We start from the raw sequence: 24,154 nt of genomic DNA on the forward strand, positions 1-24,154 counted from the left end.
AACCCAGCCTGTGCCCAGCCAGGTCAAATTAATCAGTCAGTGGCATTTACTGAGCCCTTATTGGGTGCAGAGCATCGTAATAAGTGCTTGGGAAAGTCGTGACCCCTGCCCACAAGGAGCTTGCAGTCTACTGTGAAAGAAGAAATAGTAGAATGTAAGTATATTTACATAGGTACTGTGGGACTCAGCTGATTTTCAAGGCATTTAAGGGGTAGATAGCCAAGTTCACATTCAATGTAGCAGGGAGGGAGGATAGGAGAATGGCAGGGCTTATTCCGAGAAGGGCTGTTGGAGGAGATGTGATTTTAGGAGGGTTTTGAATTTGGGAAGAGGGGTGGACTGTTGGATCTGGAGGGGAAGACTGTTCCAAGACCAAGGGAGAACACAGGCAAGGGACGGGTGGTGGGATAGAGGAGATCGAGGTTCAGAGAGTAGATTAGGGTTCGATGAGCAGAGTGTCCAGGTTGGATTATAGTAGAAGAAGAGCTGATTGAGTGTCTTAAAGCCGGTGGCAATGAGTTTCTGTTTGACATGGAGGTGGTGGGCAACCACTGGAAGTTTTGGATGAGTTGGGAGAAATGGACTTCAAGGTTCAGCTTTGGGTCATCCCATTCCCTAGGAGCTCGTTTCCTGCAAGACGAGAGGACCCAGCCCAGCCTGAACAGAGCTCTAGGCAGCAGGAGTAAATAACTCGCTAGTTTCCTGGTGAGCTGAAAGTTCATCACACTTACACCACCCTTGGGAGGAACCAGCTCAATGCACATGTACTGCAATCGTCAATATCTGAGTTCTAGTTCTCAAAGGATACGCATCAAACAGGCTGGCCCGGTGCCAGCTAAGTGTTAAATTGACATTTCTTCTGGATCCTTGGTCAAGTAACATAACTTTAATTTCGTGACTAGAAACCCCAAGTTCTCCCTCCGACTGGCTGGGGACACAGGGGTTAGAAGAAAGGCAGAGATAGGGCGGAAAGGAGAGGAAACGATGGATTCGGGAGGAGAGTGGGGCCTTCTATGTACTGTTTCACAAGAGAGTCATCCATTTCCACTGAAGGGAAAATATTAATGTGAAACAAAGGGAACACTTCATCCTCAATTGGCATTGTAAATTCACTGCCACATGAGTCAGGTGCTCTCCAAACTCCATTTGGGAGCCACTAGAAAGTTTTAAAAGGCAGTAAAAATAAATTGCTGATAACATCCAAGTCCTCAGCAGCTTAGGGTGTTATGTGCCTCCTCCATTTTTTCCCCAGCTGAAAACAGATGTGCTGTTTCTGATTTCAGTTTGGCTGGAAATAAGGCTTTTCAGAATAATTCTAGAGGGACAAGGAACAGAGACCTGCCTGCACGGGACTTCTATTGAATACCTACATCTGCTGCTTGCAAAGTAAAATCCCAGCTCTGTCACTTGCCTATTGTGTGACCTTGGGCAGGCCCCTTAACCTCTCTGTCCCCCAGTTTTGTTGGAATTTTGTTGGAAATAAAACATTAACCTCTCTGTGCCTGTTTCCTCATCTGTAAAATGAGGATTAAGACTATGAGTTTGGACTGTGTCCAGTATCTGCCCCGGTGCTTAGCATAGCCCTTGTCACGTAGTAAGTACTTAACATATACCATAAAAAAAAAAAAAACAGAATTTAAAAAGCTAGCACCCTAATTGGGTCTGTGACCACACTCAAAAATACTGGATACAAAGATGCCCTCAGTTCTGTACACAAACTGCTGGACAAGAAGATAGAAAATGTGCAGCATAATGTAGTGTGGCGTGTAGTATAATGACATCATATGCAACATATGCGGCAGTCTGCTGGGGTCCTCCAGGCAGACTCCTGAAGCTCCTCCTCGTTCCAGATCTGCAGCGTGTCCCTCTGAATTGAATCGCTTCCAAACCATGGAACTAGGAAGGGGGAACCGTGGCAGGGGAAGACTGAGCAGTTAAAATAAAATAGTGGGCACAGATATCCGGATGCCATATCCCCACCAGACAGGGAATCGGGCACCTGAAAACTGGCCAAATGGCACCCTATTTTCGGTAGGCTGTCATCTCAATAAAAGTCAGCTCTCTGCTTAAATTTAGCATGTTCAGAATTTCAGTTTTAAATATATGTAGCTGTTTAAGGAAAAGAGTAGAATGGTATTTCGAATCAAGAGTTTCAAGCCAGCGACCCTAGTTCCAGTCAATGAAAAATAATCTTCTAAGTCATAGGTCTCATCTCTCCTTTTTTCTCCCCACATTTAAACCATCTATTCAAATTTCAGAATCAATTATTTTATCTCCATAGGAGCAATCGTTTCTCAGAAGAGACTTTGCATAAAATGTTTATTTAATATGGCAGGGTGAAGCATATTTTTGCCAGTATGCAACGATTTTCTAGAGTTAAATTAAGCCATAACTCAATACTGACTTGCTTAATGCTTCCAGGACACTGATGAACTATTCAGGACATGGGAACAGTAGTTTATTAATAGGTTCTCTAAATTATCTGAAAGAGTCAATGCACTATGCGCCCTCAAATTCACCACCAGGGAGTTAAAGTTAACTCTGTGCCTCAGTTACCTCATCTGTAAATTGGGGATGAAGACTGTGAGCATCACGTGGGACAACCTGATTACCCTGTATCTACCCCAGCACTTAGAACAGCGCTCTGCACATAGCAAGCGCTTAACAAATACCAAATACCAACATTATTATTTTCACAGAGGAAGATTTTTATTGAATGTGCTTGTAAATTCTAATAGCACACAACCAACAACACAAGTGACTGATACAGAATGAATGCCTAACTCCACTCATTTCTTCTGTGTGCTGAAAAAAATTAAACTCATGAGAATATTATCTTGAAAAAATTGGATTAATATTTTACAAGTAGCACCTTTCAGAAAGCTGATACTCAAGAATGTGTGTTCTGCTTATTTTTATGCCTCTTCATTATCTGATTTTAAAATGGCCATTTTCTTCAACTGAATGCAATTTCTGCTCCATACTTTTTAATGGTATTTGTTAAGTGCTTATTCTGTGTTAAACACTGCTCTGAGCACTGGGGTAGGCACAAGCTAATTAGGTCAGACAGTCCCTGCCCTGCAGGTAAGGTCGTTATGGACAGGGAATGTTTCTGCTAATTCTGATGTTTTGTACTCTCCCAGTTGCTTAGTACAGTGCTCTGCACTTAGTGCGTGCTTGATAAATTTGATTGATAAGGCTCACATCAGAGTATGTAGGGGAAGCTGAGGCACAGAGGACTTAAGTGATTTGCCCAGGTCACATAGCAAACAACTGGCAAACTGGTAGAGCCAGGATTAGAACCCAGGTCCTCTGATTCCCATGCCCCTGCTCTTTCCATTAGGCCACGCTGTTTCTCTTAAGAAAATATTAGCACTTCCCTCTATTCTCAGACATGGCCTGTAATTAGACGAATGGTCTCTTTGTGGGCTAGGAAATTTATTTCACTGTAGCCAGGAGCAAACATCACAAATAGTAGCAACGTTTTAAAAAAAATTATGCGTGAAACCAAATGAGTGAAATGTCTCGTAATGATGGTCTTATGGATAACTCAGGGATTATGTACCCTAACAAAGGCACTTGTCCTGATCAAAACCTGTGCCATCCACATAATTGGGGTTCCTGTTGGATAACAGGACTCCAGTCAAATAAGCATCAAACCCCACTTTGCTGACAACTGGGGCATCCTGACTCTTGCCCAAGACCCTCACAGCTGTGGGGTGAGCGTCATGTATCTTAGTGCAAATCAAGTCTGTATTTAACTAGCACTTTCAGCTAGCTAATGAGAGAAAATAGAGTTCGATAATGACAGCCCCATCTGGCCGTACCCATAAGGAAAAACAGCTATTTTTTCAAAACGTTTAAACGTTAACCATAAATCTAAACCCTATTCTCCTATAACGTGCCCTTGGTAAGTAAATATTTAAACCTAATGGATCCTGGACAGGAAAAATGCATCCTAATGCCTAATCAGAATACACATATTTGAAGTTTTCTAACTTGCTTATTTTGCTGAAATTTAAGATTAGATCTTCAAGTGGGAAAAAAATTGGCAGTCCTCCAAGTGCATCAATAGTGAACACTTCCAGATCTTGATTAATGATTTCACACAAGGAATCTAACTATAATAGTGTGCCTGAATGTAAGACTTAAAACAGATGATGTTTCAAAATGATCAGTTTCTATAACATTGGGATTGAAAAGATCATGCAGTAGTGTGTGTTTTGGCAATGAACTGTATTCTACACTTACCAGCTAAATATTAAATTGCTGAAAATCCCTGCAAGTCTTCAGAAAATCACAGTACCACCTCTATTACTAGGAGGTATTTTTAATTTAGAAAAAAATATTTATTTTACGCTTAAAAGACTTTTTTACTTATTCAAATAAAAATGCACTATCTCATGTTGTTTACATAAAAGAGCTGTACCTTCAAATCGGACTAAAGCCAGATGGTCCCATCAACAAAAAGCAGCAAGAGACAACATATAATGATACTCAAACAAGAAACTCAGCAATGAGAGTCCAGTGAAATCTGTCTTCTCCTACTAATCCACTTGGTCACCATGGCAACATCTGTTCCAGACCAATCTTCAATTTTTAAATCAAATAAACCAATCTGTCTTAAAACCTCGATGTCCAGTGAGCTGTTACACTTAAGATTACTAGTTGAAATTTTTTTCCCCCTCTATCTGAATCGGAACCATAGAGGAACTATGAATAAATGCTTTAATTTTAAAATAGTTCTAAAGACAACAGTTCTCAGTTTCCTAGAAAGGTAAATGCTTCTATAAATTTGTTTGTGCATTTTTAGAAAAATATATATGGATACACTATCAGAACAATCACAGATGGAGGTGGGGCATCCTGGGAGAGAAGTGCCCATGGAGTCGCTATGGGTCGGAGATGACGCGACAGCATAAGACAATATATGAAATTTGAGGAGATAGCAGTCTCCCTGTACCCCCATCCCCTACCTCCCGGACACACATTCTGGGGAATATATTCAAAAATTCTTATTTCTGCTACCAAGTCTCTTATTGGCCTTCCATCATCCTACTGATATCACAAATTTACATGACTCTAAGTAGTGTCCGAGGGTCAAATTTCTACTTTTATTCACTTGTTATCCAGGGTGATTTAATATACACCAAGACTAGATTTTTTTCAGCCCCTCGAATTATGGACCAAATTCTCACCTAAAAGAGCTCACATTATTACGGGGAAAGTGAGACTTGGAAAATTCACAAAAAGTGGAAACAGAATAAGTTTTAAACAAACCCAAGGGCTAGAAAGGGCTCAGGGGCTGATATGTCTAAGAGTATGGAAAATTAGGGAAGTTTTATTAGAGGTGATATTTAGGAACACGTCAAAGGTGAGATTGGCAGGGATGTGTGCCTGTTTTTATGTCTATGTATTTATGTCTTTCATACAAGCAATATCTAGGTTTTTATTTAGCCTTCAATATTTGCAAAAGGACATTTGACCTTGTAAGGTAGATAGGTAGATATGATTATTATTCCCAATTCTTAAATCTGAGCAACACTGGGAGAACAGAAAGAGATCCACAGAGAGAATCATCAACCAGTCCAGAAATGTCTAACTAAGCATCTAACCATATTATGTATCCCTAATCACCTCTCTCTCCTTCATCAATAACCTCAAAGCAAACCGATTCACTGAAAATAGATTTCCTTATTCACCCTCCCAATAGTCATTGTGATTAGCACATCTACTGAACATCCGCTGCATATAGCATACTGTACTAGGCACCTGATTACATAAAATAGATCATGATGAGTTTATGAATGAATTTATGAATTTATCAATGATCAGTGATTTTCTCAGTGATGACAAAAATGATAAAATAATAATAGTATTTGTTCAGCACTTACTATATGCCAAGCATTTGTATACTAAGCTCTGGGGAAGGTATGAAATAATGCAGCCAAACACAGTCCCTGTCTCACATGGGGCTCACCATCTAAGTAAGAGGGAGAATAGATGTTGAACCCCCATTCAGCTGAGGCACAGAGAAGTTAAAGGAGTTGTCCAAGGTCACACAGCAGGGAAGTAGCAAGGCTAGAATTAAACCCTAGGTCCTCTGAGTCCCAAACTCATGCTCTTTCCACTCGGCTTCTCTGTAATGTGGGAAAGAAGTGAACACGCATTGTCAAATATACAAAAGATAAAGGGGTAAGAGAATAGATACTCATTTTATAAAACCCACAATCAGCTAAATCAATGCATAATGTGAGGCAAAATTAATCAATGGGGTCATTCGAGCAGGAGGTTGAAAAGTCCAAAGCTCACTTCTTTCGTACCGCAAACACAAAAGGAGGCCAAAACACAAGCTGAAACTGTGTCTCTCCGCTACTTAGGCTCTCCCCGCCCCAGCCAGGACACGTGCAGCAGTGACTGCATTCAGCCAAGTGAGATACCAGCGCAGAGGTAAATGTCACCATCTCCAAAGCCACATCCCTTAACCGGAGTCCGTTTGGAATCATCACTCCTGAGTCTCCGAAGAAAGGTCTACTGCAAAGAGCCCTCACTGTGCAACCAAATCTTCCTGCTTCAGTGTGATTTCTTTTCCCCTCAACATTCACATGCTTCATGAAGTGTTCATGAAAAATCTGGTGCTATATTTGAAGCGTGCCAACCAAGGAAGGGGCTGAGGCCCACACTCAGATGAAAGTTTTCTGGACAGTGCATTTCTCAGAGGGGACGAAAACACCACTGTCATTATTCATGTTAGGCCGCTGCAGCCTTCCTCAAGGAAAGCTGATTGCTTTGTCACCACGCAAGGTTTTCCTGAACCGAGGTTCGCTTTCATCATCCCTAGCCCAGGACCCCTCTGGTTGCGAGGCTTCGCGGGTCACCCCATGACCTGGGGTGGCTACCTCCCTGTTGTTGCTTTAGATTCGGCCAGTAACACGGCACAGAGGAGGAAAGGTGTGTTTTATTGCTGGAAATGAAGCCGACCAAATCGGTCTGTCTTTGTACCTTTCCAGAGCACCATAAACAAACGACTCCTTAGTAAAAACGAGTTCATGAGGATGTCAAAAACTATGAACTAAATCAACTGCTTCCCCTTCCAGAATTTCCCTTGTGGGTACTAATCAGTTTCCAAGACCTGTGCCTTTTCCAAAGTGCCCCATCCCACACTCTGCCCTTCCCAAAGTGCCCCTTTCCCAAGCAGCTCCCTTTCCTATCCTCCAGCTGTGATTCTACAACTGAGGAAAGGGCAGTGAGGCACGGCACCAGCCCCAAGCCCTTCTCCAAGTGAGACCATATCCCAGCCAAGGAAATTGCCGGGCCACAGAGGAGCCTCCCAGCACCCCCGTCCCTGATCCTGCTGAGAGGACAAGCTTGCCAGAGGCTGGAGGAGGCAGCCACCAATCTGGTATGGAGCTGCCTCGGCCCCTGACCAGAGCACGGCTTCTGGATTGGAGCCAGGTAGTCCCAGTGGCCCCCCACCCAGGCCCTTCCTCTATCCACTCGGCCATGCCGCCATCTTATTAAAAACACATCTTGTCCAAGAGGACTTCTTTGACTAAGTCCTTATTTCCTCTTCTCCCACTCCCTCCTCGGTTGTCCTTGCACTAGGATTTGCCCGCTTTATTCACCCCCACCCTCAGCCCCATAGCACTATGTACAGACCTGTCATTTAATTTATTTATTTATACTAATGCCTGTCCTCCACTAGGCTGTAAGCTTCTTGTGGGCAGGGAGTGAGTCTACCAACTCTGTTATATTAGAAAAAGCAGCGTGGTGTAATGGATGGAGCACGGGCCGGGAGTCAGAAAGTCACGGGTTCTAGTCCCAGCTTCACCATTTCTCTGCTGTGTGACCTTGGGCAAGTCACTTCGCTTCTCTATTTACCTCATCTGGAAAATGGGGATTGAGACTGTGAGCCCCACATGGGGCACGGACTGTATCCAAGCCTATTTGCTCATATCCACCCCAGTGCTTAGTACAGTGCCTGGCACACGGTAAGCACTCAACAAATACCACAATTATCATTACTCTCCCAAGTGCTTAGGACTATGCTGCTTTGCACAGAGTAAGTGCTCAATAAATAGCACTGTGCCCTGAAATTCAGGTGGGTTCTCATGAATGACAGCAACAATGACTTCATCAGTCACTTGGAAGTTTTCAGCTGCCTCAAGGAAGCCTTCATCTGATTCAAAAAGTGATTACTGCTCGCTATTTGAGGGATTGTTGAGTTGAGCTCTAAACATAAGATCTCATAAGCACAGAGCTCTCCCAAAAACCACACACAGTGACAGCTGATAGAATCTCTAAAAACGTTTTTTAAATTTCTACAAATTGCAGTCAGTCTAGGGTCACGGTCGAACATTTCGAAAGAAGCGATCAGCATCCATAGTGTATTTACTCTAAGAGCGAGCAGATTTCCTGAACCTGAGCCCAAATATGTTTTAAATGAGGAATTTAAGATCTTCTATGGCCAAATTACAGCCACCTGGTTTCAGTGAGTAATGAATGGAATGTTTATTTCACTTGCAAAACGTGGAAAACCCATATGGGTGTGAATTACAAAAATACTGTGGAGGATGACTCGTTCTCCTTTGCAAAGGGGAAAAAGAAAACCTTTTAGTCCTGTGAAAAGCTTAAGGACTGCATTACCTTGTCCTGTGTCCATTGAAGAAAGCAATGCAACATCCTTGCTCACAGTATCATTCTCAACTCAGGTCAGAGTCCCTTTGGAAGGGAGGAAGGGCATTTTTCCTTTAGGAATAGGTAATAATAATAATAATAATGTTGGTATTTGTTAAGCCCTTACTATGTGCGGAGCACTGTTCTAAGCACTGGGGTAGCTACACAGTAGAAACTTGCTTCAAATAGAAGATCCAAGACAAAGTGTAGGGAGCTCACCTCTCTCCTCTTCAACTCCTAAGGTACCTCAGGAACTCTGCTAGAGTAGTTGGATTCGATAAGATCGAATCTTTTGATGGTCAGACAAATCTGATTTTAATACATAGCAATTCCAACATTAGCCAAATGCATTTTCATCCACTGTTGAGATTAAATAAAAAAAAAATCCTGGTCATGTGACGGAGATCCAAATTTACAGAATTACTAGCTCCCAGTGCCTCAAACTCCGTATTTATTTTAATGACTCTACGAGAGTTACTTCTCTCTGTGTATAATTTAAAGATAATTCTGGTGGGAAAACAGCAATCTCGATCAGCTCTACTGTTTTACACCCCGATGAAAAGGCAAAACATGCTCAGTACCGTCAGCCCGTGCAACAGTATGAAGTCTTTTCCGTCCCTAGAATGTTGGCAAAGGTGTGGCTTTGACTGACTATTGCGACTGTTAGGCTCTAAGCTGTGGGGAGCCTCAAACTCTGCTCCTGTAGCGATGGTAACCTATTGATCTTTTGGTTTCTATTTTGTATTTGTCATTGTTCTTGTCTTTCGTGCTGCTTTTTTGTACTTCTGTACCATCTATCCACATGTGTCCCAGCTCTGCCACTTGTCAGCTGTGTGACTGTGGGCAAGTCACTTCACTTCTCTGTGCCTCAGTTACCTCATCTGTAAAATGGGGATTAACTGTGAGCCTCATGTGGGACAACCTGATTACCCCTGTATTTTCCCCAGTGCTTAGAACAGTGCTCTGCACATAGTAAGCACTTAACAAATACCAACATTATTATTATTATTATGTGTCGCTTCTTCCCTTATTATTCTTAGACTGTCAGCCCCTTGTGGGCCAGAAACTAATACTCACTAGTATTAGCACTTAGTAAAGGGCACACAATAAGCACTTAAATACTACTGCCTTCATTACCGCTAACACCACCTTCTGAAATGAAGAATGTGTAAATGGGAATTCCTAACGTTCAGATGATCGACTAAAGTACACCATCAAACTAGGCATTATGATGAAGATAATAAAACAAAACTAGAACTCGGGTAAAATATTTACCCAGAATGTTCTTTGTACTTATTTGTGAACTTTTTTTTAATTAACCCTGGCTTTCATTCTTAGATAACCTTGCCCTCCATAGATGGACAGATGAAGAAACTGGCTCTTTGTCAAAGGGATCTTAATGCTGGTTCTTTCCTGGAGACTCTCGAGTCATAAAACATGTCTCCTAACTTTCCAGGGAGGAGCAAATGTTGACAGGAGGAAGTGCACACAGTGATTGCTGTAATTATAGGGGAAATAACTCAGTTCTAGCAGGTTGCAAGGCAGGGTAATTTACACAACTTTTCATCTTCGCTTGTCTAGACTTTTGCATAGGCTGTAAACAGTGGAAGAGGGAAAAGTTGGATCTGAATTCCATAAAAACAAAACTCTGTTTACACTCATTACTCTGTATATTAAAGAATCAAAGCTATGTTCTGAAGAATAGGTTCAAAAATCTAAATATGTCTCTCCATGGGTTATTTCTAAATTAACAACAAAACAGAAAAATTGAAGCCCAATGAATATTAAAGATTATTAAGGTTTGCAAAATGCCTTTTAAGTGACCAGTCACATAGGTTCCTTTGACAGATAGGTTATGTCTCCACAGACCAGGGCACTTATTTTTAATAAGAAATTTGCCAGTAGAAAATACCATATTTTTGGCTACCCAAATCTATCAGGGGCCAACCTACCACTGGGTGAAAATAGTGCCATGAAGACAGAATCTGTTTTTTTGGAGCCACATGCCACTGTCCCTAACCTCACCCCAGGGATGTTCGGATCAGCGATAGGCCAAGGTAAAGGATTTAGGAACAAGGGATAGAGTAGAGAGGGAGTTAAGGTATATTTTCACTTACCTGTACTGCTCATTGAGACCTGGGACTGTCCAATTAACTGTCTGAAAATCTATAGCAAATGTATTTCATCATATAGTCACTTACAGTGTAGCCACCTTTTCAAGGAATGTAACCCAATCATGTTGTGGGAAATGCCATGTGTGTACCTTGTGGGCAGGGAATGTGACTGTTTATTGTTATATTGTGCTCTCTAGCGCTTAGTACAGTGCTTTGTACTGAGCAAGTGCTTAATAAATATGATTGAATGGAATGTATATATGACATATAGGTGCATATACACATAGGCAGTATGCTTATATATGGTGTATAATATACACGAGTGTTATACTAATGATGATAATTGTGGCTTTTGTTAAGCACTTACTATGTGCCAAGCACTGTACTAAGCACTAGGGTAGATACAAGATAATCAACACCCACATAAGGCTCACAGTCTTAGTAGAAGGGCATCATATACATATAATATGGACATGTGTACATATGAACAGTATGCAAATCATGTATAGATAAAGCATCTATATGTGCAGGTATATACTACATACATAACGTTGTTTATGTGTCACACTATAATTGTATATTGTTTATATGGGTGTATGTATATGGTATATTGTGTGTGTGTAGTTGATTGCAAGCTCCTTGTGGGCAGGACTGATTTAGTATCTTGAGCTACCAGAAGCCTCTGTTCAAAGAAAGCACACCCTCCTGACTGGCACACATCTGCTGCTGCCTTGCCACGTTATTTGTCTGCGCTTCCCTAATCTTTCAAATACTTGTTCTACCCTTCCCGCTTGCATTTGCCCTGTTTCAGTATGCCATTCAGCAATGACTTGGGGCTCTTGCTCCTAATCATCCCCCTCATGTGCCCTGCCCAGGGAAGCTGTGCTGCAAAAAGTATGACCTCCATGCTAGTGAACTGACTTGGTTCCATCAGCTCATTGTTGGTGAACCAAAAATTTCAAGGGCGCATGAAACATCAGGCAAGTCCTGTTTTTTTTCCTTTCCCAACGGCACCACATTTCCATTGCTTGAATGGGAACTCCTAGATGTAGAACAGACCCAAAGATCAATTTTATTTTGTGACTTGATTTTTTTGCAGTTGTAAGAAATTAAATGGATTGAGTTGATTTCTTTTTAGGAAACTGAAAGAAAAAACTGCCTACCGTAGTTGTTGGGATGCACATACCTTAACTGCAGAAAGAAAGCTCACCACAAAACCACCCTCAAAAAGAACAACAATTATATTTATTAAGTGATTCCTGTGTGCACAGAGCACTGTACTATATTTGGGAGAATATTGCCACTCGTCTACTTGTTTTGTTTTCTGTCTCCCCTTTTTAGACTGTGAGCCCGTCGTTGGGTAGGGATTGTCTCTATCTTTGCCGAATTGTACTTTCCAAGAGCTTAGTACAGTGCTCTGCACAAGGTAAGCACTCAATAAATAAATAGGATTGAATGAATACGAGAATTCATAGACACATTCCCCACCCACGACCAACTCAAACAGAAGATCATGAACATTCCGCTGATTTCACCGATGTCTCTCCATAATATATATACATACGAGACACAAAGACAATGGAAACACTATCCATTGTCTGAAAGGAGAAAACTAATGAATGGAGAGAAACTGCATGCTGGAAAAACTGGGTTGCAGACCCTTCAGTGACAAATTTCAATGGTAACTTCCTATGCGTGAGAACATTCAAAGCAGGAGTGTATGAAATAGGCTTCACTAGACCAGCCCCACAAGGGGATCTCTCCACGTGGATATAATGAATTGGGGAGAAACGAAAGAGAGAAGAGAAGATATACTTCAGCTCAACCCTAAGGATCAATGAATATTATTGAATATTATATTCATATTAAATTATATGCTAATTTTATTAATTCATTAAAATAAAAGGTTGAAATAAAACTAAAGTGTAATTAATTTTATAATAAAAATATAATTTGTATTATAATCAGATTGATAATATTGTCATTGTTGTTGACTATTATAATATCAGTGGTATTTGTTGAGTGTTTACTGCAAGCAGAGCTCTGTACTAAGCTCTCTAAGAAAGTACAATACAACAGAATTGACCAACACGCTCCCTGCCCCCAAGATGCTTGATAAATCAAGATGTAAATACTCACTGCAATACAAGACCATGAAGATCCAGAAATAGACAGGAAGAGGGGGATGTGAAAATCATAAACATTTTAACTTCAATTAGTTCTTTAAAAGCGATCCTGCTTAGATTTACTAAGCAACAGTCATTGCTGTTATATAAAGGAGATAAAGGGGGCACAATTCCATAGAGAATGCTCTCTCCCCACTGATTTACTTTAGATTATGCGCAAAGTTTCCTGCAGTCCTCCAAATCACGGCCACTCCAATGGAGAACTGGGCCAAGATGTTTTCTAGAAGAGACAGCCCCTCCAATCAGGTGACTGCAGAAGCACCGGTTCCCTCTGTGCCTTCCTTGCCCCTCACGTGACCCACCTCCCCCATCTCAGTATCCCTCCCCCATCAGCTGAGATGCCCTCGCATCCTTAGTGAGCTATTTTTCCTGTACATCTTTCAGATCACGGGTCTGTCCCAAAAAGCCAAAGGCTGACGGTGTAGATCCTGAAATTTCAAAAACATATGGCTGAAATTCCCCTGCAACAATGGAAGCTTGTTGAGGGCAGGGATCACATCTACTAGTTTCTACTGTACTCTCCCAAAAGGTTAGTATTGTTGTCGGTGTATGTTAGGCTACTCGATAAATGGTACTGGTTGATTGATTGGAACTGGGAGTCCTGGTCACCTAGGGAAGGAGCAAGGAAGGAGGAAATCCTTCTACAAACAGCACTGCTGACTGAAGCAACGTCAAGAGGAGGAGAATAGGAAATGTTAGAATACAGTCGGAATACGGGGGATGTGGATAAGGGATCCGTACACTGGGTCCCTAACATGTGGCTACAGCTCTGAAAAAAACAGTCCATTACCATTCTCAAGCAGGGCTTTGGAAAGGGAAGTCAGACTCCAGCTGAAATCAGGCAGAGCAGGTTTTCATCCTGCTCGTTCCATGCCTCTTCCTCTCCTACGTGGGGAGACCGAGGCCCCTGCAAGGGGGGCAGACCTAAGACTCAATAACCCTCTGGAAAAACTGAGTGGGAGACATATAGGGCATTTGTAACCTTTCCAATCCTGGAAATTAAGTTTAGCTCAGTCGGGTGAAACAGCGTGACCTAGTAGATAGAGCACAAGCCTGGGGGTCAGAAAGACCCTGGGTTCTTATCCTGAGCCTGCCACGTGTCTGCTTTGTGGCCTTGGGAAAGTCACTTCACTTCTCTGGGCCTTAGGTATCTCATTTGTAAAATGGGGATTAAGACTGTGAGCCCTATGTGGGGCAGGGACGTTATCCAACCTGATTAGCTTGTGTCTACCCCACCGCTAGTAGACTACCTGGCACATAGTGTTTAACAGATACCATTAAAAAAATACACCAAACTAGATGTATACCAGTAAACGTAAATAGATAAATTGACTCTACACTTCTAAGATGACATCCAGCAGCGGCCGGGCCCACACATGGCCCGGTTTAAGTAGGGCGGACTCTAAAGTTTGGCCCGCACAGTCGGATTGTTTCCACTAACAGGGTAGGCAATTTCCAAGGAAGCCAGGTCCCTGGGCAGAGCTTCTACAGGAGAAACTTGGGAGATTGGTCACGCTTTTAGGGATATGGTGAGGAAAGGCGGTTAGGGTCAGGACAGAGGAGGAAAACCACCTATTTCCCACCATCAGAAGAGCTCCACTTACCTCACGGTCAACCAGAAAATGCCTGAGTAACACTGGAGTAGTAAAAAAACCTCCTGGAATTGCAGACCAGTGGCCAGTGCCTCCAGAACCAAGTCTTCCGGGACTGGCAACATTTGATATGACATCAGTAAGCGGATTTATAGTGGCAGGCCAGAAGTGTTGCTATGTTCTACATTCTCCCCCAACCCTAGAAAATTCCAAAATGTGAATCTTCTTCCACAGTCCAACCAAGAAGTGTGCAAATGCTTACCCAAGGTCCCAGGGTTCTATACCTCTCTACACAAAGAGTCCAACAAGCAGCACTGCCGGGATTATTGAACCAAGTCCACAAATCAGAGCACCCCCGGCTTCCTATTTCAGGCCTGATCAGGGACATCGATCTCCCACAGACTGTAAGCTCTTTATAGGCAGAAGTCACGTCTACTGATTTTGTTATATAGTACTCTCCCAAGCGTTACTACAGCGTTCTGCACACAGAGGTGTTCAATAAATACTGCTGTGTGATGGATTGATTAATTGAGAGGATTTAGGGTCAAGGACCTAGGGATTTTAGCAAATACCAGCATTTGTCGCGAGCTGTTTGCCTACCTGCCCCTCACCTAAACCCTCCTATGTGCCTAAGGAGGAACAGGATCCTAAAGACATCTCTTGGCCAGCCCCGATTCAAAAGGGTCTCTAGACAACACCCCCAAGCCCTTGGCAACCCTCCCCTCGGAAAGCCACGCTGCCTCCTCATGAATCGATCAGTGGTATTTATTAAGCATTTACCATGTACGGGGCAGTGTACTTAGTACTCGGGAGAGCATAATACAGTGGAGTTGACAGACAAGATTCCTGTCCTAGGAACTTATAATCGAATGCATGGAGGTTACAGAACAAAGTACATCGGTGACCGGGAAGGGAGAGCGGATAGGATGGGGAGAAGAAGGTAGGGAGATGAGAAGGCTTTTTTGAGAATACAACTGAGCCTTGAAAGCCTCCCACAGTTAAAGGGTGGGATGCAGAGGAGGAGCCAGAGAAAGAGACTGAGAAGGCGTGGCCAGATTGATAGGAGGAGAACCAGGACGGGACAGAGTAAGTGAAGCCAAGGTTAAACAGTGTTCCGGGAGAAGGGAGTGGTCCACGATATTAAAGACAGTTGAGTGGTCTAGGAGGATGAGGATGGAGTAGAGGTCGTTGGATTTGGCAAGGAGTTGTTCATTGGTGACCTTGGAGAGGGCAATTTAAGTGGAATCGGGGGTGGGAGAGGGGAAAGTCAAATTGCAGGGAGTCAAGAGAAAATTGGAGGAAGAGGAGAGGCAGTGAGTGTAAACAACTCTCTGACCCTCTCCAGTTCCTCCAGCATCATCCTGGAGTGTTCATCCCACCTCATCCCAGCAGGAAAGAAAACAGCCACAGTGTGAGGCCTCCACAAACCTCAGGAAGACTGTGGTGGGTGATGCTCTAGCAGTCACTGTGACGCTGATGTGACTGTGGCATCTCAGCTGCCAGGAGCCTGAAATTCTGTCCCTCGGATAGCCACACTAGCCTACGGATTTTTGTTCTTACTTTGTGCATAAGTCCTTGTCTTGACATTGTGCTGTACTATGGTTGTTTTATGGTTTTCTCTCTCCTTATGTGTCTGTCATAAGTCCCCTCTACCCACTTTCATTCTTTGATCGTGAGCCCCTTGAGGATCAGAGATTGTGTCTAATTTCTTCCCGTGGTTTCCTTCTGAGAACTGAGTAGTGGTCTGCACATAAGCGGTGATGAATAAATAATATCACTAATATTACTCTAAACCCTTCTTAGGAAGTTAATGCTCTATTTTCTCCAAAAAGAAAAAGGAGAATTATAGTTACGGTTCACTCGCAGGGGCTGTAAATCTCAACTGATAAGAGGAGAGGAGCCTCAAATGGTCAAAAAAAAAATTTCTACAGTTACAGAGTGCTCTCATTTTCAAAATAACCAGTTTAAAGAAAATGGAAACTGGCATTCATCCACCTTGAAATTTAAAGAATTTTTGGACCCGGCCCAGAAAAGCAATTCTAGCCTTTTGGTTACATCATCTTTGCTATGAAGATCTTAAAAATTGAATTTAGGCAATATATCAGAAGTGTTTCTAGAAGGCTGCCCTGAAATCTCTGTTTCAAAATTGCAGTTTAAAAAGTATTGATCTCGATTCATATTTAACCTCGCGAATAAGCGTAGATTTAGAGATGCATTTTAGCTCCTTCTTTCATGTACCTACAATTATTACTCTGTGAATACTTGACAGGTATAGTCTGACACTGAATGAAAAGAACAATAATGTAGAACATTTCACTTCTGCTTCAGAGAATATCTATGGATGCTACGCTTTCATTCATGCAACGCAATTTGGAAAAAAATCCAAAAATTCTATATATTTCCAGTACAGACCAATGGGAAAGATGGGTTGAAACAATAGTTAAGGAAGTATCACGGCCCAGTGGACAGAGTGTGGGCCTGCGAGTCAGAAGGACCTGGTTTCTGATCCCAGCTCCGACACTTGCCTGCCATGTGACCTTGGGCAAGTCACTTCACTTCTCTGTGCCTCAGTCACCTCATCTGTAAAATGAGGATTGATCCTAGGAACTCCATGTGGGGCATGGAATGTGTCCAACCTGATTAGCTTATATCTATCCCAGTGTCTAGTACAGTACCTGGCACATATACCATTTAAAAAAAAAAAAAACAAAGGTAAAAAATTAACTTCCTGAAAACCATGAACGGACAAGCAATACTGCAGCCTCAATGGGAAAGTCAGACACCAAACATGAATGCTTACTTAGCAACTCTTCATACTTATCAGTTCTCTGAACATTTCTATCCATTTTCCCCCCCTTCATATTTATGAGTTTTAAAACCCATCAGATATTTCAGTTTAAAAATAGGGCTGCTCAAATTTCTGCCTGTCACCAGATCAGTAAATCAGGCTTCGCAAAAGTTCCGCCCATTACCCGGTCGCTTGTTTTCCACTTGCTTTCCCAGAGATCACAAAGCATATATTTACTAAGTGCTTGTGGAAGAATTAAATATGCACAGATTTCATCTACTGAAAAAACGATACACATTTTTGAAAAAAAAAATTGTTTCATCTCCCACTCTTCCTCTTCTTCAAGTCTCTAGGTCTCGTATCTTCAGAAACACAGCACAAAAGCAATGGAAATGCTTAACCCCGTATACTAGAAATTGCTAGGTTCTAGGTACAGTAGCTTCACTATTTTCTCTGGGTCATTTCTGCAAATTCACTATCATCTGCTCTTCGCCTTAGGCGTAAGCTCTCTGCGGCCAGGTAATGTACCCTGTGTTTCCATTGTTCTTTCCCAAATGCTGAGTACGGTTTATACCACACAATGGACACTAAGAAAATAATACCATTACTTCTAGTCAGTCAGTCAATCCATGGTACATATTGAGCACTTACTATGTGCAGGCCACTGTACTAAGTGCTTGGGAGAGTACAACATAACCGAAATAGCAGACATTTTCCCTGCCCATGATGAGCTTGCACTCTGGATGGGGAGGGAGACAACAGTGTAAATGAATAATTTACAGCACATAATTTATCAATTAAAGATAGGTACATAAGTGTCATGGGGTTGGGGCAAATGTCAATCGTCTAAGGGTCACAAAACAGAGAGGAAAAGTTTCCTAACCCAAAATTATTAGACTACTGATGTTCATTGGGAAAACCACCTTCTTAACTCACTAAAATCATTGTTTCTTTCCTTTTCCCCTCTCCCAGTTCCTTTATGGACTAGAAAATAGGGTGGTTTTTTTTCTGCCTGTAAAAAATATCTGCCTGATATTTTATAAACTATCATCAATTTTCTGAGAGAAAAGAAATGAACTGAAAAACATGATGATCGAAAACATACATCACCCTATATTTGCTACCAAGATGGCTCCTACGTTCTTCCCCAAAATGATGCATATTAAATTTCATTCCAAAATAACTCACCCGAAAAGAAAAAAAGAACAGGGCGATAACTAGTTTCTTAGTTTATGCTAACGTTGGCAATCCCAGTTTCATCAGCAATATCAGTATGGCGTAAAACACTAAGCCCAAAGGCAATATAGTTTCACGGCAAATCCCAGGGTCATTTAAAATCACCTTTTAAACAATATTCTAAATTTCTAGAGAAGGCACACCGAAGCTTAGGAGGGTGGTGCAGAAAGTAGCACCCAGACAGCAATCAGATCATAAATTGGCCACTTCAGGTGGTTTAAGCCCCAGTAATTACATCTGAAGCTTTCCTCTGTTAGAGGATGTGTGTGCATTTTCCAGAGATACTGTGATGGGAGGGTTTCGCCCAGCCTATTTTCAATCGTTCCAAGGGTTCCCCCTACTTTTCTCTAGACATTCAGGGAAATTTCCCCGCCTCTGTGAGGGGCTAGGTACTCTCTGCGTACAATAGGGTGGACACACTCACACGCATAAGGCATGAGTTTGTCCGCAGTGGATAATTAAGCAGTCTGACGTCTCCCGCAAGCCCGTTGATGGGAAGAGGCAACAAAAAAAGAAAGGACAAACCGTCTTTCTCTTCTTGGCTCCTCTCGCCCTCCAGTCTTTCCACCTGCCTTCCCCCAGGCCCCTCACCCCCACCACCCCCGGGGTGACCGCGGCTAGGTCAGAGGACAGAGACCGGGGTTTGGTGTTGGGAGAAGGGGGCTGAAAGACAGAAGGCATTTTGATTTTCTTCCTCCTACCCGCTCCCACCTCTTCAGAGGCCGGGGATGCATTTTCTGATCTCAATCGATGGTATCTGTTGTGAGTTGACTGTGAGGCGGGCACGGGCCTAGCCGGTTGGGAGAATTGGGGAGGATAAATCGATGCCATCCAGCAGAAAGGGAAGGGGGCGCAGGGGGGGGGGGAATTAGAGGGGGTGGGGGGACGGTGGCAGGATCCAGGGGGATCTGCCCTGGTTTTCCTCCCCGTGGCGTCCAGTGACCCGGACCGGGGGGGGGAAGGGATGGCATGGAGCCGGGCAGCGGGGTGGAGGACCAGAGGGAGGTGGGTGGCAGAAGGGAGCAGAGGGATGGGGGTAAAAGGGGCAAGGGGGCGAGGGACAGATGATTTCACTGATCCATCCCCCCTTTACACTATCAGTCCATTGTGGGCAGGAGACGGTGACCATTTCTTGCTGTTCTGTCCTCTCGTTCATTCAGTCATTCCATGGGATTCGCTGAGCGCTTACTCTGAGCTCTGCACACCCTAAGCGCTCAGGAGGTGCGACTGAAGGAGTGGATGAATGGAAGGGAGAGAAGGATGGGGGGGGGGGCGGTTGCAGTGTTTCGGGGAGGGATGGAGTGGGAGGTTTGGGAGGAGGGATGGGGGGCGTCTGGGGGGAGGCATGGAGCAGGGGGTTGGGGAAAAGGGATGGAGTGGGAGGTTTGGGGAGGAGGGATAGAGAGGGGGTTGGGGGAGAAGGGATGGAGTGGGGTGTTTTGGGAGGAGGGATGGAGTGGGATTTTGCGGGGGGAGATGAAGTGGGGTTTGGGGGTGAGGATGGAGCAGGAAGTTTTGGGGGGAGGGAGGGAGTGGGGGTTTGAGGGTAGGGATGGAGGAGGGGGGTTGAGGGTAAGGATGGAGCGGAGGTTTGGGGAGGAGGGATGAAGTTGGGGTTTGGGGAAGAGGGATGGAGTGGGGCGTTTGGGGAGGAGGGATGTGCGGGGGTTTGGGGGGTAGGGATGGAGCGGGAGGTTTGGGGGGAAGGATGGAGAGGGGTGTTTGGGGGTGCGTTGGGGGAGGGACGGAGGGATGGAGAGGAGGGATGGAGAAAGGTGGAGAGAGAGGGATGGAGAAGGGTGGAGAGAGAGGGATGGAGAGGAGCGGTGGAGAGGAGGGATGGAGAGGAGGGATGGAGAGGAGCGGTGGAGAGGAGGGATGGAGAGGAGGGATGGAGAGGGGGGATGGAGAGGAGCGGTGGAGAGGAGGGATGGAGAGGAGCGGTGGAGAGGGGTGGCGGGTTACCGGGCTCGTGTTCCCCGGGTCGGTCGGACAGCTCGAGGACGAGGAGCTCCCGGCCCTGGGCGCTGCGGCCGACGGTGTAGATCCTGCCGATGTCCGGGCATTGCAGCCACACCGACACCAGCGCCTCCCGCAGCTCGGGGTAGCGGTGGTACTCCACCGACGGGCCCGACTCCGGGCTCAGCCGCCGCCGCCGCCGCGCCCACCCCGGCCCGGACCCCGGCCCGGACCCCGGCCCGGACTCCGGCTCCGCCCCCGGCCCCGCTCCTGCCCCCGCTCCCGCCCCCGCCCCCGGCCCCGGCCCCGGCCCCGCGTCGAGGAGCAGGCAGCCCCAGGGCAGCAGGAGCAGCAGGAGCGGCAGGAGCCCGCAGCCCGCAGCCCGCCCGCCCATCGCCCACCCGCGCTCCCAACACCCGCGGCCCGCGACCCCCGGCCCGCTGCCCGCTGCCCGCACGGAGGAAGAAGAGGAGGAGGAGGAGGCGGCTGCGGGCGGGGAGGAGCCGAGCGCCGTGGGCTCTGCCGCCCCAGCTGAGTGTCAGCCGCCGGGGGGGGGGGGGGGGGGGGGGGGGCGGGGGGAGCGGGGGGCGGGGCCCGGGCGGAGGCGGCGCACAGGCCGCACTACCCCTCGACGCCCCCAGGGGCGCTGCGGGGGCGGCCCCCGCGCATGCGCGCGCGCTCTCTCTCCCCCTCTCTCCTTCTTCATCTCTCTCTCTCTCTCTCTCTCTCTCTCTCTTTCCCCCTCCATCTCTTTCTCCCTCCCTTCTCCCCCCTCCATCTCTCTCTCCCCCACCATCTCTTTCTCCCTCCCTCTCTCTTCTCCCCCCCCCTCCATCTCTCTCCCCCCCCACCATCTCTTTCTCCCTCCCTCTCTCTTCTCCCCTCCTCCCCCCTCCATCTCTCTCCCCCCCACTATCTCTTTCTCCCTCCCTCTCTCTTCTCCCTCCCTTCACCCCCCTCCATCTCTCTCTCCCCCTCCCTCTCTCCCTCTCCATCTCCCCCTCCCTCTCCCTCTTTCTCTCCTCCCCCCTCCATCTCTCTCTCCCCGCCTTCTCCCTCTCCATCTCCCTCGCCCTCCCTCTCTTGCTCTCCTCCCCCTCTCCATCTCTCTCTCCCCCTCCCTCTCCCCCTCTCCATCTCTTTCTCTCCATCTCTCTCCCTCCCTCCTCTCCATCTCTCTCTAATAATAGTGTTGGTATTTGTTAAGCGCTTACTATGTACAGAGCACTGTTCTAAGCGCTGGGATAGATACACAGTAATCAGGTTGTCCCATGTGAGGCTCACAGTTAATCCCCATTTTCCAGATGAGGCAACTGAGACACAGAGAAGTTAAGTGACTTGCCCAAGGTCACACAGCTGACAAGTGACAGATCCGGAATTTGAACCCATGACCTCCGACTCCCAAGCCCGGGCTCTTTCCACTGAGCCACGCTGCTTCTCTATCTCTCTCCCCCCTCCCTCCCTCTCTCCCTCTCTCTCTCTCTCCTCCCCACTCTCCATCTCTTTCTCCCTCCCTCTCTCTTCTCCCCCCTCCATCTCTCGCTCCCTCCCCCTTTCTCTCCTCTGCCCTCTCCATCTCTCTCCCCCTCCCTCTCCCCCTCCATCTCTCTCTCCCTTCTTCTCTCTCCTCCCCCATCTCTCTGTCTCCCCCTTCCATCTCTCTCCCCCCCTCTGTCTCCCTGCCCTTCTCTCTCTCCCTTCTCCCTCTCTCTCTCCTCCCCCCCCTGCATCTCCCTCTCCCCCTCCCTCCCTCTTTCTCTCCTCCCCCCTTCATCTCTCTCTCCCCCCTCCCCTCTCCCTCCCTCTCTCTCCTCCCCACTCTCCATCTCTTTCTCCCTCCCTCTCTCTTCTCCCCCCTCCATCTCTCTCTCCCTCCCCCTCTTTCTCTCCTCTGCACTCTCCATCTCTCTCCCCCCTCCCTCTCCCCCTCCATCTCTCTCCCTCCTTCTCTCTCTCCTCCCCCATCTCTCTCCCCCCTCCATCTCTCCCCACCCCCCCGGTCTCCCTGCCTTCTCTCTCTCTCCCTTCTCCCTCTCTTTCTCTCCTCCCCCCATCTCTCTCCCCCCTCCATCTCTCCCCCCCCCCCCCCCCCCGTCTCCCTGCCTTCTCTCTCTCTCCCTTCTCCCTCTCTTTCTCTCCTCCCCCCCATCTCCCTCTCCCCCTCCCTCCCTCTTTCTCTCCTCCCCTCCCTCTCTCTCTCCATCTCTCTCCCCTCCCCCTCCATCTCTCTCTCCCTCCCTCTCCCCCCTGCCTCCCATTCCCTCTCTCTTTCTCCCCCTCTCCCTCCCTCTCTTTACTCCCCCCTCCATTTCTCTCCTCCCCCCTCCATCTCTCTCTCTCCCTCCTCTCCCTCTTTCTTTTCTTTCTCTCGCCCTCCTCTTTCTCCCTCCTTCTCTGTCCCTTCCTCCCCCACCCCCCGCAGCGCTGCTCAAGAAAAGGCGGGCTGGGTTTGGACCAGGGCAGAGGCTTTGGGCCTTAATGGGAGTTTGATGGGGGAGACCTGACCCTGAGATTTGCTTTGAAATTATATTGCCTTTAGGCTTAGTGTTTAGTTTCCCCTCTAAACTGTAAGTTTGTGTTGGGCGGGGAACGTATCTACCAACGATGTTACCCTGAAAGGAATGGAAGAAAGGAACAAGGTTTGTGGGATTGGAGCTGCATCCGCTTTAAGATAAACCCATCAGCCTTCTCCCTCTTCCCTCAATTAGAGGAGCTCCATCAAAGTGCAGAGAATGAGACCATATTCTAGAGGAGATATAGAAATCATCTGGGGGTGAGTTTCTGCCATCGCCGTCTGCACATCCGTGATATCGAAGCACCACAGACTCGAGGACCCGGAGGTGTTAGATTCTGTTGGATGAGAAGGCAGACCAGTCTAGCATTCATCCAGTGGGAGAGAGGCATTGTTAAATTTGTCCCTTGGAAGAATGAAGAAAGAGGTAGTCATAAATAAGACTAATTAAAAAAGCGTGGAACTTGTCCAGTTCGTACTGTGTGCCGAGCACCGAGATAAATGGTGAGGCAGATAACAAGGGAATCAGGTCGGACATAATCCAAGAGGGCTGGAGATCAGGAATTTAATCCCCATTTTCTAGATAGGAATCCACGGAGCGGGCAAGTGGCGGAACTGGGATTAGAACCCAGGTCATCTGCCTCCCAGGCCCCTGCTCTTTCCATTCGGAAAGAGTCACGTATAGCGTTCCCCCCTCCTACCTCACCTGGCTGCTCTCCTCCTACAACCCACCCTGCACACTTGGCTTCTCTACTGCCAAGCTCCTCGCTATATCTCGATCTCGCATATCTCGCTGCCCACCTCTCGCCCGCGTCCCGCCTCTGGCCAGGAACGCCTTCCCTCTTCATGTCTGACAGACGGTTACTCTCCTCGCCTTCAAATCCTTAATGAAGGCCCATCTCCTCCAAGAGGCCTTTCTCGACTAAGCCCTCATTTCCTCTTCTCCCACTCCCTTCTGCATGGCTCTTGCACTTAGATTTGCTCCCTTTATTTCACCCCTCCCTCGGCCCTAGGCGCTTAGGTACATATCGGCAATTTATTCATTCATATCTGTCTCCCCCTCTAAACCGTAAGTCTGAGTTGGGCAGGAA

At 46.1% G+C, this 24,154-nt stretch overlaps 1 protein-coding gene across 1 annotated transcript in view; it reads right to left on the reverse strand.

The window, feature by feature from the left end:
• CPE (carboxypeptidase E) overlaps positions 1-24,154 on the reverse strand; it is a 102,786-nt gene that overhangs the window by 69,032 nt on the left and 9,600 nt on the right. The window contains exon 6 of the mRNA XM_029077075.1: positions 20,558-20,782. Within this exon, the coding sequence (XP_028932908.1) occupies positions 20,558-20,782 (225 nt within the window). The remainder of the gene's footprint in view (positions 1-20,557; positions 20,783-24,154) is intronic.

Source organism: Ornithorhynchus anatinus, chromosome 12 (assembly GCF_004115215.2).
Source record: "Ornithorhynchus anatinus isolate Pmale09 chromosome 12, mOrnAna1.pri.v4, whole genome shotgun sequence".
Lineage (NCBI taxonomy): Eukaryota > Metazoa > Chordata > Mammalia > Monotremata > Ornithorhynchidae > Ornithorhynchus > Ornithorhynchus anatinus.